Source organism: Bubalus kerabau, chromosome 12 (assembly GCF_029407905.1).
Source record: "Bubalus kerabau isolate K-KA32 ecotype Philippines breed swamp buffalo chromosome 12, PCC_UOA_SB_1v2, whole genome shotgun sequence".
NCBI lineage: Eukaryota > Metazoa > Chordata > Mammalia > Artiodactyla > Bovidae > Bubalus > Bubalus kerabau.
The window spans coordinates 70,975,001-70,987,711 of NC_073635.1; the positions used below are offsets into that span (position 1 = coordinate 70,975,001).

The 12,711-nt window shown below is 40.9% G+C and overlaps 1 protein-coding gene across 1 annotated transcript in view; it reads left to right on the plus strand.

Annotated features, from left to right (window-relative positions):
• The window catches only part of LOC129624636 (ATP-binding cassette sub-family C member 4-like), a 364,051-nt gene that overhangs the window by 336,522 nt on the left and 14,818 nt on the right, over positions 1-12,711 (plus strand). The window contains exon 38 of the mRNA XM_055542792.1: positions 5,679-5,813. Coding sequence (XP_055398767.1) covers positions 5,679-5,813 — 135 coding nt within the window. The remainder of the gene's footprint in view (positions 1-5,678; positions 5,814-12,711) is intronic.

A 12,711-nucleotide genomic window follows, 5' to 3' on the forward strand; every position in this document is an offset into this window, starting at 1 on the left:
ATTAATTAATTCTTATTTTTTCCTCTCATCCTTCACAATAACTCAAGTACTTAAGTGTAGTTTCAGAATGTGCTATTAAACAATACATTCCAGTATTGTTTAGGAATAGGAAACAGTAATTTCCTATTTCCATTTAAAAGTTTATTTGAATTGCTGTTTTTTTAAGGTATCCAACCATAAAAATATTCCAAACTCACAATGAGACTTCAGATTTCAGAGTGGTGCAACAAAGTCATTTTTACTGTGTCACAGTTCTTTCAGCATTTTTGTATTCCCTTAATAAAAACAGCATTTCATTAGACTGCCAGGCAGTTGTTAGTTGAACTTGCAGAATTTCCCAGTTGTTGGGACATTCACAATATGTGCTGTCAGAGGGGAGTCGTTGAGGAGAAAAGGCCTAATGAGAAAAAGTATTTAAACAGAAAGGATTTAATAAAGAAAATTTGTTACATAAGAATTGGAGGACTGGAAAAATTAATCACTGGGGTAATAATTTTAGGAAGCAATGACTGTCTTAGGACAGATCTGCAGACCTAAGACTCAGAGAAGAAGCCTTATGAGTCAGTGCTGAGACCTCCAGTTCAGTTCAGTTCAGTACAGAAATTAAAAGATGCTTACTCCTAGGAAGGAAAGTTATGACCAACCTAGATAGCATATTCAAAAGCAGGGACATTGCCAACAAAGGTCCATCTAGTCAAGGCTATGGTTTTTCCAGTGGTCATGTATGGATTGTGAGAGTTGGACTGTGAAGAAAGCTGAGCGCCGAAGAATTGATGCTTTTGAACTGTGGTGTTGGAGAAGACTCTTGAGAGTCCCTTGGACTGCAAGGAGATCCAACCAGTCCATTCTAAAGGAGATCAGTCCTGGGTGTTCTTTGGAAGGACTGAGGCTGAAGCTGAAACGGCAATACTTTGGCCACCTCATGTGAAAAGTTGACTCATTGGAAAAGACTCTGATGCTGGGAGGGATTGTGGGCAGGAGGAGAAGGGGATGACAGAGGATGAGATGGCTGGATGGCATCACTGACTCAATGGACGTGAGTTTAAGTGAACTCCGGATTGGTGATGGACAGGGAGACCTGGCGTGCTGTAATTCATGGGGTCGCAGAGTCTGACATGACTGAGCGACCTCCAAGGGGAGGTCATTGTCTAGCTACTGGTCATATTTGTGAGTGAGCATGATGAGGCTAGTTCTCCATGTGCTGATAGAAGCTGGCGTTATGTTGCAGAAGTAGCAGAAAGGAGGGAGACCATTTGCTCTGCTTCCCACCTTCCTCTTCCTTCTAGTGCCCCCTAACTGGCAGAACTTCACAAAGGGCCAGCATGCCAAAGAGCCTTTGCAGAGACAACCTCTGCATCACAGATGAAAAGTGTAGAAAGAAAGGCAGATGGAGATTGAGTGACTGTAAATGAACAACTAGCAAGTCTCTCTATTTTTTTACTAGCAAGTCTCTTATACAATGTATCCAGGCATTGCAGACACAGCAAGCTCCAAACTTTGGTCTCTGGATGTCTGTCTAGTGTCTTTCTTTCAGGTTTGATTGCTCTTTCTTCCTTAGTAATTTAATATTTCCTTCCTTAGCTTTATCTCCTCCATTTCTTCCTCCCTTCATTTTCTCTCTTTTTCTTTCTATTCTCTCTCTCTCTTTGTTCTTCTCCTCTGTTGCTTGCTGAGTTTCAATAGATTTTAGGTTGTGGTTTATTAAATGACAAGGAAATCATCCCTCAAAGGAAATACCTTTGGTAGCAAATAAGTCCAAAAGAAGCAAGGTATTTTCAGCCTAACCTAGTCTGGGTCAATGAGCTTATTTCACCCACTGTATAGATACTAGTCATCACAAGACTCCAGAGTATACAATTGATGCTGATTAGTGATGAAGTAAATAGGTAAAGAAGGCCTGCACAATGCACAAGAGGCAGCAGATGGAGTTAACCAGTGATTTTGATGGTCCACACTAAACAGGTAATAATCAGGAATAAATGGTCAGTAATACCTCAAATTCCTTATGTCCAATGATATAATGGAGCTTTTGACTTCTTGGGCAGTTTCTAGAAAATCACCTCCCACCCTCTTTCCCATGCATTGTCAGGTGGGATCATCAGTGGGGACACTGAATAGATACCGGACTGTGAGAACTGAGGCAGTGCCTGTAGCCTCACTCTCCTGAGCTGAACATGCACAGAAGTGAGCTCTGTGGAGGCAGATGACTGGAGTAGGGGATTGCCAACCAAAGGGATGCTCTAGGCTCCAAGCAGTGCAGCTGGTCACAGGACAAGAACATCTCAGTAGGAAGCAGGCTTCTCCTGCAGAGTTTGTGAGGGACCGGGTGACAATCTAAGATTGTAGAACAGTGACTCTTAGAATCCAGAGATGTTTAGCATGGAGCATCTTTAGTCACTCATTTTGTGTTCTTGAATGCTAATGGGAAAAGTAACCTTTTCCTTCTACTCTTTACCTGTCACTTTGTTAATTCTTATCTCTCAGCATTGTATTTCCATACTGTTCCCACTTCTTTCACAGTAAGTGAATGATGCTGTGAACTTTACCTGTTTCAAGCCCTTTTTCAGGTTTTTCTTTCACCCTGTCCTTGCCCTCCACCTCTCCCTGCAGCCGCCCCATTGTCATTGAAGGCATCCTACCAATAAAAATGAATTAAATTATCTTGCATTGGGCCCATTTAAATTTTATGTCTAGGACAACTAGATGGAATATCAGCAGATACAGAAGCCAGATAAACACATTTTTATTGCACTTATATAACTGACTCAGATAATATAATGTATTTTTTCTAAATCTTCTAGAGAATGACAAGCAATGTGAGGTTGGTATTCATTGGGGTTGAGAGTTGAGGGATTTTTATCACACCTAATTGAATGTGTGGTTTACTTTATAGTTTAACTTGAGTTACGGGAAGAGTGGAGATATACCTGGAGATTACAGGAGACTTTTAATTTCAAGATTAAAGGGTTTTAAAATAAAAAGTTAATACTATACCTATTTTTTATGTACATACACAAAAAAATTGTAGTTGTTTATGTCAATTTGTTCTGAAATATCTAGAATCTTTGATCAAATCCGTAAATGTAAAGGCTAAGTTGGTAAAATTCTGTTCCTGCCATTTTTCAGTCTGGGTCCCATCTCAGCTCTTGTGGCCTGACATGAGTCTGAGCTGCACTAAACTCTTGCTCCTTTCGACTCTCCCTCCTCTCTGACTGTCCTTTTTCTTTCTTTTATTCTGATATTTGGTGTAAATGAGTTTCAGTCCTCAACCCTGCTTTGTCCCTTCCTTATTTCCCCTCTCACTCTCCCTCTTGGCCACAGTCATCAATCTTGGGCATGTGGTCCTCCAGGTCCACATCCCTAATCCTTAGCTATTCCTCAAGCCAGCTGGACTCATTCTCCAAATCCCCTGATCTCATTCTATAGTCTTGACAGATTACACCATTGGGTGGTCACTCATTCATGCCCTGAATTTAGTTTCCTTTTCATTTAACTTCCAATGAGCATGTATTAAGTGCCTGTTACCTGTCACATACAATGCCAGGGGCCTGAGATGCAACACCAAACAAGGGAGATTGCATACCCTGCACTTAAGGAGATGCCAGTCTCTCCTCCAGCCCTCTTGACCTAGGTTATTCCCTGTGTCTGAAATGACCATTGTCCACCCACCCACCCCCACTTCTGCATGTTCATGCCTATCCATTCTTTGAGGCCCAGTTCATTGCCTGATCTCCTCCTTGAAGCTCATATTCAGAACCTCTGACAGAAGTCATCTTTTCTGTTACTAACCTCCTTTTTATGTTTTTTTTTTTTTTTTTTTTTTTCTCTTGCATTGTAGACATTTGAGGATTTCCTTCTCTCTCTCCTCTCAGTACAGGCTCCCTGAAGGCAGGGGCTGTGACTTACTTGTGTTTGGCTCTTCCACAACATCTAGCATAGTGACAGGAATGCAATTAAATGTGTAATAAGTATTTGCTGAATAAATCAGAAATTAATGAAAAATTTTCTTGTGTTCCTCAAATGTGTTTTGTCTATGTGTTACTTAACTCTTTATTAATCTTGAAAGCTAAATCAGAGTTGTTTTATTTTTCTGTGAATATATAAGAGGTACACAGTAAATAATTTGAGCCTGAGTGTAATAAAAATTGCAGTAGGAAGTAGGGGAAATATTTATGCTTATGGGCATATTTGTTTAATTTGTATATAAAGCTAGTACAAAGTCTTCAGTTCAGTTCAGTCGCTCAGTCGTGTCTGACTCTTTGCAACCCCATGAACTGCAGCGCTCCAGGCCTCTCTGCCCATCACCAACTCCTGGAATTTACCCAAACTCATGTCCATTGAGTCAGTGACACCATCCGACCATCTCATCCTCTGTCGTCCCCTTCTTTTCCTGCCCTCAATCTTTCTCAGCATCAGGGTGTTTTCAAATGAGTCAGCTCTTCACATCAGGTGGCCAAAGTACTGGAGTTTCAGCTTCAGCATCAGTCCTTCCAATGAACACCCAGGACTGATCTACTTTAGGATGGACTGGTTGGATCTCCAAGGGAATCCAAGGGACTCTCAAGAGTCTTCTCCAACACCACAGTTCAAAACCATCAATTCTTCAGTGCTCAGCTTTCTTTATAGTCCAACTCTCACATGCATACATGACTACTGGAAAAATTGCTTCTTTAGTCTTACTCAAAGAGAAAATTGGATTTCTAGATATTTCTTCAGTGCAGAGCTATTACACTAAAGCTGTTTATGTAGCAACTCTTTTTTGTCAGGCTTTCACTTTCAGGATAATAAACTACAACCAAAACCAACTTTCAGAAGCACTTTAACCTCACTGACAAGGGATCCAGCCCCAAAGAGGTGACATAATCTGTAAACATTTACTTTTTTCCCAAGTTTTGCTCAGTGTTTTTAAACCAACTTGACAGTTAATTTGCTGTCAGGTCACTGTTGTCTGATTTATATGATACCACTGTACTTTTTCGGAGAACGCAATAGCAAGCCACTCCAGTACTCTTGTCTAGAAAATCCCATGGATGGGAGGAGCCTGGTAGGCTGCAGTCCATGGGGTCGCTACCAGTCAGAGGCGACTGAGCGACTTCACTTTCATTTTTCACTTTCACGCAATGGAGAAGGAAATGGCAACCCACTCCAGTGTTCTTGCCTGGAGAATCCCATGGACTGGGGAGCCTGGTGGGCTGCTGACTGTGGGGTAGCACAGAGTCGGACACGACTGAAGTGACTTAGCAGCATCAGCAGCAGCAGCAACTGTACTTTTTAGATAAATTGAGTTTGATTTTCTTGAATTAAGAAATTTCCCAGCTTTGTCTCTATAAACAACCCTCAAATCTTAGAGTCTGAAAGCTAAAAATACTAACTAATCATAACAACCCCAAATGCCTTTGGCAGAATATAAATAATATAGATTGCTAAGTGCCTGTAATCTTAGTCTAAAACTTTGATTTTCTTCTATTCCTATAACATTGTAATAGTAAAATATTGGATTAGGGCTTGATCTACTAGTAAACTAGAGTAATCAAACTATTTATATACCAGCCAGTCTTACCACCCAAATAGATTCTCTGTATTCTCCCTTTCCTGCCCCTTTCTGAAATATTGTTGGAGTTATAATAAGTTACTGTGAAATGTTGTGTAGTAACAGGTTTCCTTCTGCTGCTTAACAGGTTTTGGATTCAGGAAGACTGGAAGAATATGATGAGCCATATGTTTTGCTGCAAAATAGAAACGGCCTGTTTTACAAGATGGTGCAACAACTGGGCAAGGCCAAGGCCACTGACCTCACTGAAACAGCAAAACAGGTGAGCCCACTGCGGGGAGTTGTAATTAAAATTTATCTCCACAGTTCACTCCTCATGATTTGGTAGCAGGGGTCCAGTAACAAGCTCTCTGTGTCCTTTTCAATCATAAGCCTACAGAGACAAAGCTTCATGAATGGATCTTTACATGTTGCAGGTGGAAGCCAGGTCTGCTGGGACTCTGCAGAAGCAGTGGGGATGGGGTCAGGATGTGTGCATGCATGTGCACCTGAGAGAGATTTTGGACTGGACTTGGCACACATTTAGACTCTGGGTTGAGATTCTCACAGAGCACAGGACACCCATTTTGCAGACCTTTCACATTCATTCTGATTGGTGCTCAGCACATTTGTGATACAAGTTCTGTCAAAGAATATCCAGGAAATTTGAGAGTTTAAGGGAACAAATTTGGAGTATTTTGATTCTAGGAAAATCTTCCAGGGAAAAATGTAGGTCTCTTCTGTGTTCTGATCTGTAAATAAAACTCCTACCTGATACTGTCACTTTCTCTCTAATTCTTTGTTGTTTCGAGTTAGGTGCATTTGCCCCCCATGCTTTCTCTAGCTTATGGAAAATGAAATTGTCATCAGGACAAATCAGGAGCTCACAATACCTTCACACTGTAGTCTGAATGGTGCCTGAAGGTTTACAGAGCACTTTCTCAGAGATGAGGTGTGTGAAGCACTGAGCACTGTGCATGGTGTGAGGAAGGGGCTCGATGGGTAACACTCAGGTCATGTGGTTTCATACTGAAAAATTTGGTCTTTGTTTCCAATGCTGAATGAGAATAATGAAAACAAGTTTCAAAGAATAAAGGAAAGAAATTTGTTAATTTGCTAGCAAATGAGTAGGATAGCAGACTAATTTTTTAAGAACTATCATCCTGCCTTCTAAGAGACAGCAGGTGTATTTAAAGAAAAGTTTTAGGGTGCCTATATGATGGTTGTCACATATAGTTGCTTTTTTTTTTAAGGATAGCTATTTCCATGATGTTATCCCTGGTCATTTTGGTCCCCTGATCCCAGTCAAAATGTTCCTGTTTTGATATTTTTTGCTTTGCTGACTTCATGTCCTTTGGTTTCTGTGGTTATGACACGAGAAACAAGCAGAAATGGCAAGAATGCCTGCACTGAGGTCTGCTTAAGGAACTTAGTTATTGTCATGCAGCTGCCTGTAATTCTTTCTGGAACAAGGTGAGAGTGGGGTTGATGGAAGGATAGAAGGAGGGAATGATGTTCTGGTGATCTTGCCCCTTGAGATGCATGGCTTGAGGCTTCTAACTGTGTGTGGTGAGGCTTCCCCATTGAAACTAAATCTCTGATCATTAAATTATAGGTGTGTTTTTACTTCTTCATACTTTGAATCTCCCAGATTTTTCACTTGTAAAAAATAAATTTACTTGTGTAATATTTTAAATGTCTCTTAAAAACATATTCCAAGTATCTCACAGTATTTCTGTTAGATATACTGTGGAAAATTCTTCAAGAGATGGGAATACCAGACCACCTTAATTACCTCCTGAGAAATCTGTATGCAGGTCAAGAAGCAACAGTTAGAACTGGACGAGGAACACCAGACTGGTTCCAAACTGAGAAAGAAGTACGTCAAGGCTGTATATTGTCACTCTGCTTATTTAACTTATATGCAGAGTACATCATGTGAAATGCTGGGCTGGATGAAGCACAAGCTGGAATTAAGATTGCCAGGAGAAATATCAATAACCTCAGATATGCAGATGACACTGTCCTTATAGCAGAAAACAGAGAAGAACTAAAGAGCATCTTGATGAAAGTGAAAGAGGAAAGTGAAAAAGCTGGCTTAAAACTCAACATTCAGAAAACTAAGATCATGGTATCCAGTCCCATCACTTCATGACAAATAGATGAGGAAACAATGGAAACAGTGGGCTCCAAAATCACTGCAGATGGTGACTGCAGCCATGAAATTAAAAGACGCTTGCTCCTTGGAAGAAAAGCTATGACAAACCTAGACAGCATATTAAAAAACAGAGACATAGTCAGTCGCAAGCAATAAATGCTGGAGAGGGTGTGGAGAAAAGGGAACCCTCTTACACTGTTGGTGGGAATGCAAACTAGTACAGCCACTATGGAGAACAGTGTGGAAATTCCTTAAAAAATGGAAATAGAACTGCCTTATGACCCAGCAATCCCACTGCTGGGCATACACACTGAGGAAACCAGAATTGAAAGAGACACGTGTACCCCAATGTTCATCGCAGCACTGTTTGTAATAGCCAGGACATGGAAGCAACCTAGATGTCCATCAGCAGATGAATGGATAAGAAAGCTGTGGTACATATACACAATGGAGTATTACTCCGCCATTAAAAAGAATACATTTGAATCAGTTCTAATGAGGTGGATGAAACTGGAACCTATTATACAGAGTGAAGTAAACCAGAAAGAAAAACACCAATACAGTATACTAACGCATATATATGGAATTTAGAAAGATGGTAACAATAACCCTGTATACGAGATGGCAAAAGAGACACTGATGTATAGAACAGTCTTTTGGATTCTGTGGGAGAGGGAGAGGGTGGGATGATATGGGAGAATGGCATTGAAACATGTATAATATCATATATGAAATGAGTCACCAGTCCAGGTTCGATGTACGATACTGGATGCTTGGGGCTGGTACACTGGGATGACCCAGAAGGATGGTATGGAGAGGGAGGAGGGAGGAGGGTTCAGGATGGGAAACACATGTATACCTGTGGTGGATTCATTTCGATATTTGGCAAAACCAATACAATATTGTAAAGTTTAAAAATAAAATAAAATAAAAAAAAAAGCATGCCACAACAACAACAACAAAACAGAGGCATAACTTTGCTGACAAAGGTCCATCTAGTCAAAGCATGGTTTTTCCAGTAGTCATGTATGGATGTGAGAGTTGGACTGCTATGAAAGCTGAGCACCAAAGAATTGAAGCTTTTGAACTGTGGTGTTGGAGATGACTCTTGAGTCCCTTGGACTGCAAGCAAATCCAACCAGTCAACCCTAAAGGAAATCAGTCCTGAAAATTCATTGGAAGGACTGATGCTAAAGTTGAAGCTCCTGTACTTTGGCCTCCTGATGTGAAGAACTGACTCATTGGAAATGACCCTGATGCTGGGAAAGATTGAAGAGAAGAGGAGAAGGGGATGATAGAAGATGAGACGGTTGGATGGATCACCAACTCAATGGACATGAGTTTGAGCAAGCTCCAGGAATTGGTGATGGATAGGGAAGCCTGGCATGCTGCAGTCCATGGGATTGCAAAGAGTTGGACACGGCTGGGTGACTGAACTGAACTGAATGGTATTTCTAAGTGAGAGATTTATCTAAAATGTAGCTCAAATTTCCTCTGTCACCGCTTCACCTCATTTCTTCTCCTTAGAGATGAAGAGTAGTACCTTCCACTTTTCACAGGGTGTGAAGTTTCACAGCGTCATCGAGCTGGCTGAAGAGTTGGCAGCGTCAGGATTCAATTCTTGGTATAGGGATGAGAAGTCTGTGTTCTGAACTTTTCATAAGTACTTATATTGTGTGCAGATATAGAGAAGCTGTACTTGGAGCCCTGACTTATTTTTAATTCCTGAAACTCACAGAGCGTTTTTACCTACCAGAGCAGAGGTCCCCAACCCCTAAGCCACAGATCAATACTGGTCTATGTCCTGTTAGGAACTGGGCAGTACTGCAGGAGGTAAGTGGCAGGTGAGCAAGCGAAGCTTCATCAGTGTTTGTAGCTTTTTCTCATATCCCCTGAGCTCTGTCTCCTGTCCGATCAGTGGCAGCATTGGATTCTCATAGGAGCGTGAACTTTAACCCAAAAGTTGAGGTGAAATATCCTAAGATTACCACAAAACAGAAATAAAGAGCATAATAAATCGACTGCACTTGAATCATCCCAGAACCATCCCCCAACCCAATCCATGGAAAAACTGTATTCCACAAAACTGGTCCCTGGTGCTAAAAAGGTTGGGGACCTCTGTACTAGAGTGTCTCTCAGTCAGAGCTTCCCCGCTAAGGCCTGATGATCATTTGTCATTCCTTGAATAAGTAGTCACAAAGAAGTCAGGAATTTATAAACATTTGTTCCTTTGACCTTACGCATTCCACATCAAAAGGACGTGTCCTCACCTGTGTGTCAGTCTTCATTTAAAAAATGTGTTATCATTTTATCTTTTTCAAAATTGAGTAAAGAGAAAATAGACCAGGGAATTTTAGAGAGGTCCAAATATTTAATAACAGAGTTCACCACGGTCATTTTACAGATGAGGAAACTAAGACTCTTTGGAAGGAAGATGGAACTGATGTATGTAACTAGTTGTTTTGCTAGTTTGCAGCAGATACTACAGAATTAGAAACTTGTTTTTTCAGTATGTGTTTCAAATCAAGTTTAACATACATACAGAAACAGAAATGGGTTATAGAAATCTCATGATTGTGGTCTATAATCTTGCACCTAGTTTAACAATATCACTAAGTTATGTTTGTATTGTTCTTCACAATTGTTTTATATAGTTCTCACATGTATTATTTCACTTAATCCTCTTGATGGTTGTTTTTTTATCCACATCATGGATGAAGAGATTTGGTCACACATAAGGTCACAGAGAAAGAGATGACAACCCACTCTAGTATGCTTGCCTGGGAAATCCCAGAGACAGGAGAGCCTTGTGGGCTACAGTTTATGGGCTCACAGGAGTCAAACATGACTTAGTGACTAAGCCACCAAGGTCACAGAGGGCTTCCCTTGTGGCTCAGATGGTCAAGAATCCACCTTCAATGTGGGAGAGCTAGGTTTGACCCCTGGGTTGGGGAGATCTCCTGGAGAAAGGAGTGGCAACCTACCCCAGTATTCTTGCCTGGAGAATCCCCATGGACAGAGGGAACTGGGGGTCTACAGTCCATGGGGTCATGAAGAGTTGGACACTACTGAGTGACTAAGCACAAGGTCACAGAGGTGGTCCAGGAAGCAGAAAGGCTGGGTGCTGCCCTAGGTACTGTGTTTTGTATCGAGTCTGAGAACGCTGCTCCTTCTTTAATTGATAGCCAAGTTGGGTCAATCACCCAAGTTCATTGGGTGGCAAAGCATTAGTTTCTCAAAGATTTCAACCCGACCACTGGTTCAGGTAACCTCTGCAGAAAACATAAGGAAATACATTTCTTGTTTCCCCATCCAGCTGAGTATCTTTTAGATATTCTTTCTGCATATACTTGGTCTTATTAGGCGAACAAGCTATCAGATTGTCAATTTTTTTTTAAAGTGCATGCATCAGATATCAATGCATGGTTCAGAGTTGTAACACTGGGAACATTAGCCTAAGTCAAAAAGCTTTTCACTCTAATAGAATAAAATTCATTCATTTGAAAAGAAACCTCAACATCTGGGAGAAGGTGCTTCCAAATCACGTTTTCTTGACCATGTAGTTGCTTCTCTGAAAATGTTGGTGCAGGCAAGCTCAATAACTGTCTGACTGACCCTTTTAGATGATCCATAAAACAGTAGAGAAAGTACTTTCTAGAAATATAAAGCTGCAGGGTTCATTAGTTTGCTAGAGCTGCCATGCTGCTGCTGCTGCTGCTAAGTCACTTCAGTTGTGTCCGACTCTGTGCGACCCCAGAGACGGCAGCCCATCAGGCTCCCCTGTCCCTGGGATTCTCCAGGCAAGAACACTGGAGTGGGAAAGCACCAAAGAATAATAGAGTTAAACAACATAAATGTACTACTTCACAGCCTTGGAGACTGCAAGTCTGAGGTCACAGTGTCAGTAGGGTGGTTTCCTCTGAGGTCTCTCTTCTTGGCTTGGAGACGCCATCTTCTCTCTGTGTCCTCATGTGGTCTTTCCTCTGTGTGTGCCTGTGTCCTAATCTCTTCTTTCTATGAGGTCAGTCAGATTATATTAGGACCTGCCTATATGACTGCATTTTAAACTTTATTGTCTCTTTAAAGACACTGTCTCAATATGGAGTCACATTCTGAGATTCCGTGCATGGGGGAAGGTTGGGGCTTCTACATATAAAATTTGAGGGGACAGGATTCAGCTCATAACAAAGGATGAAAGTTGTCATTCATTTTCTTCTGTGATGAAGCAGACCTGATTGAGATTTTTTGAATTTTCTTTGTTTCCAATGTGTAACAGAGGGGTCATTTTTTCTATTTGTGTTATCACCAGATACAACCCAAAAGTTATGAAACCCTCATCTTGGATCTAGGAGCCTGAGTCAATTTGAATAAATGGAGTTGGCACTTGGCAGCCATGTGGCCTTGTGTCCCCCAAGGTCTCTGAGCCTCAGATCCTCACCTGTATGTAAAGCAGAGATTACATCCCTGCCTGGCTTCTTCACAGTTATTCTACACAAGGATCAGATGAAAGAGCAGATGCTTTGGTGCTTTGAGAATATAGAGTGTTTTACAGTATAAAACTGGGATTATTTTTTTAAAAGGCTTAGAGTGAACCCTTACTTCCCAATAATAGGAAAATGCACCTACAGTTCTTCTGAGTAGCTTTAGAGACTCAAAATAAATAAAATGTATTTTTAATAATTAGCTTTTAAAGAGATGATACATCTAATGCTATAAAATTTTAAAACTTCAGCTTTAAAAATAAATTCTTTAAAATTTATGAATGAAAAGTAAATCACTCTCCACTCCTGTCATCACACAGCTCCTCCCCAGGTGGAGCCCCAGCTCCACTGTTGGCTGTTCTGTTGAGTGTTTTGTGCATCAGGAAGAACTTGTGCAGATATGCCCTTCCTGTTTTTAAGCACAAATGGTGGCTGTTCCTTGTTGTTTTCATTTAATATAATACCTCAGATTATATCAGTGCATAGTTATTCTTTGTAATGGCTACATAATATTTATGATTTCTCTATTCCCTACTCCTCAT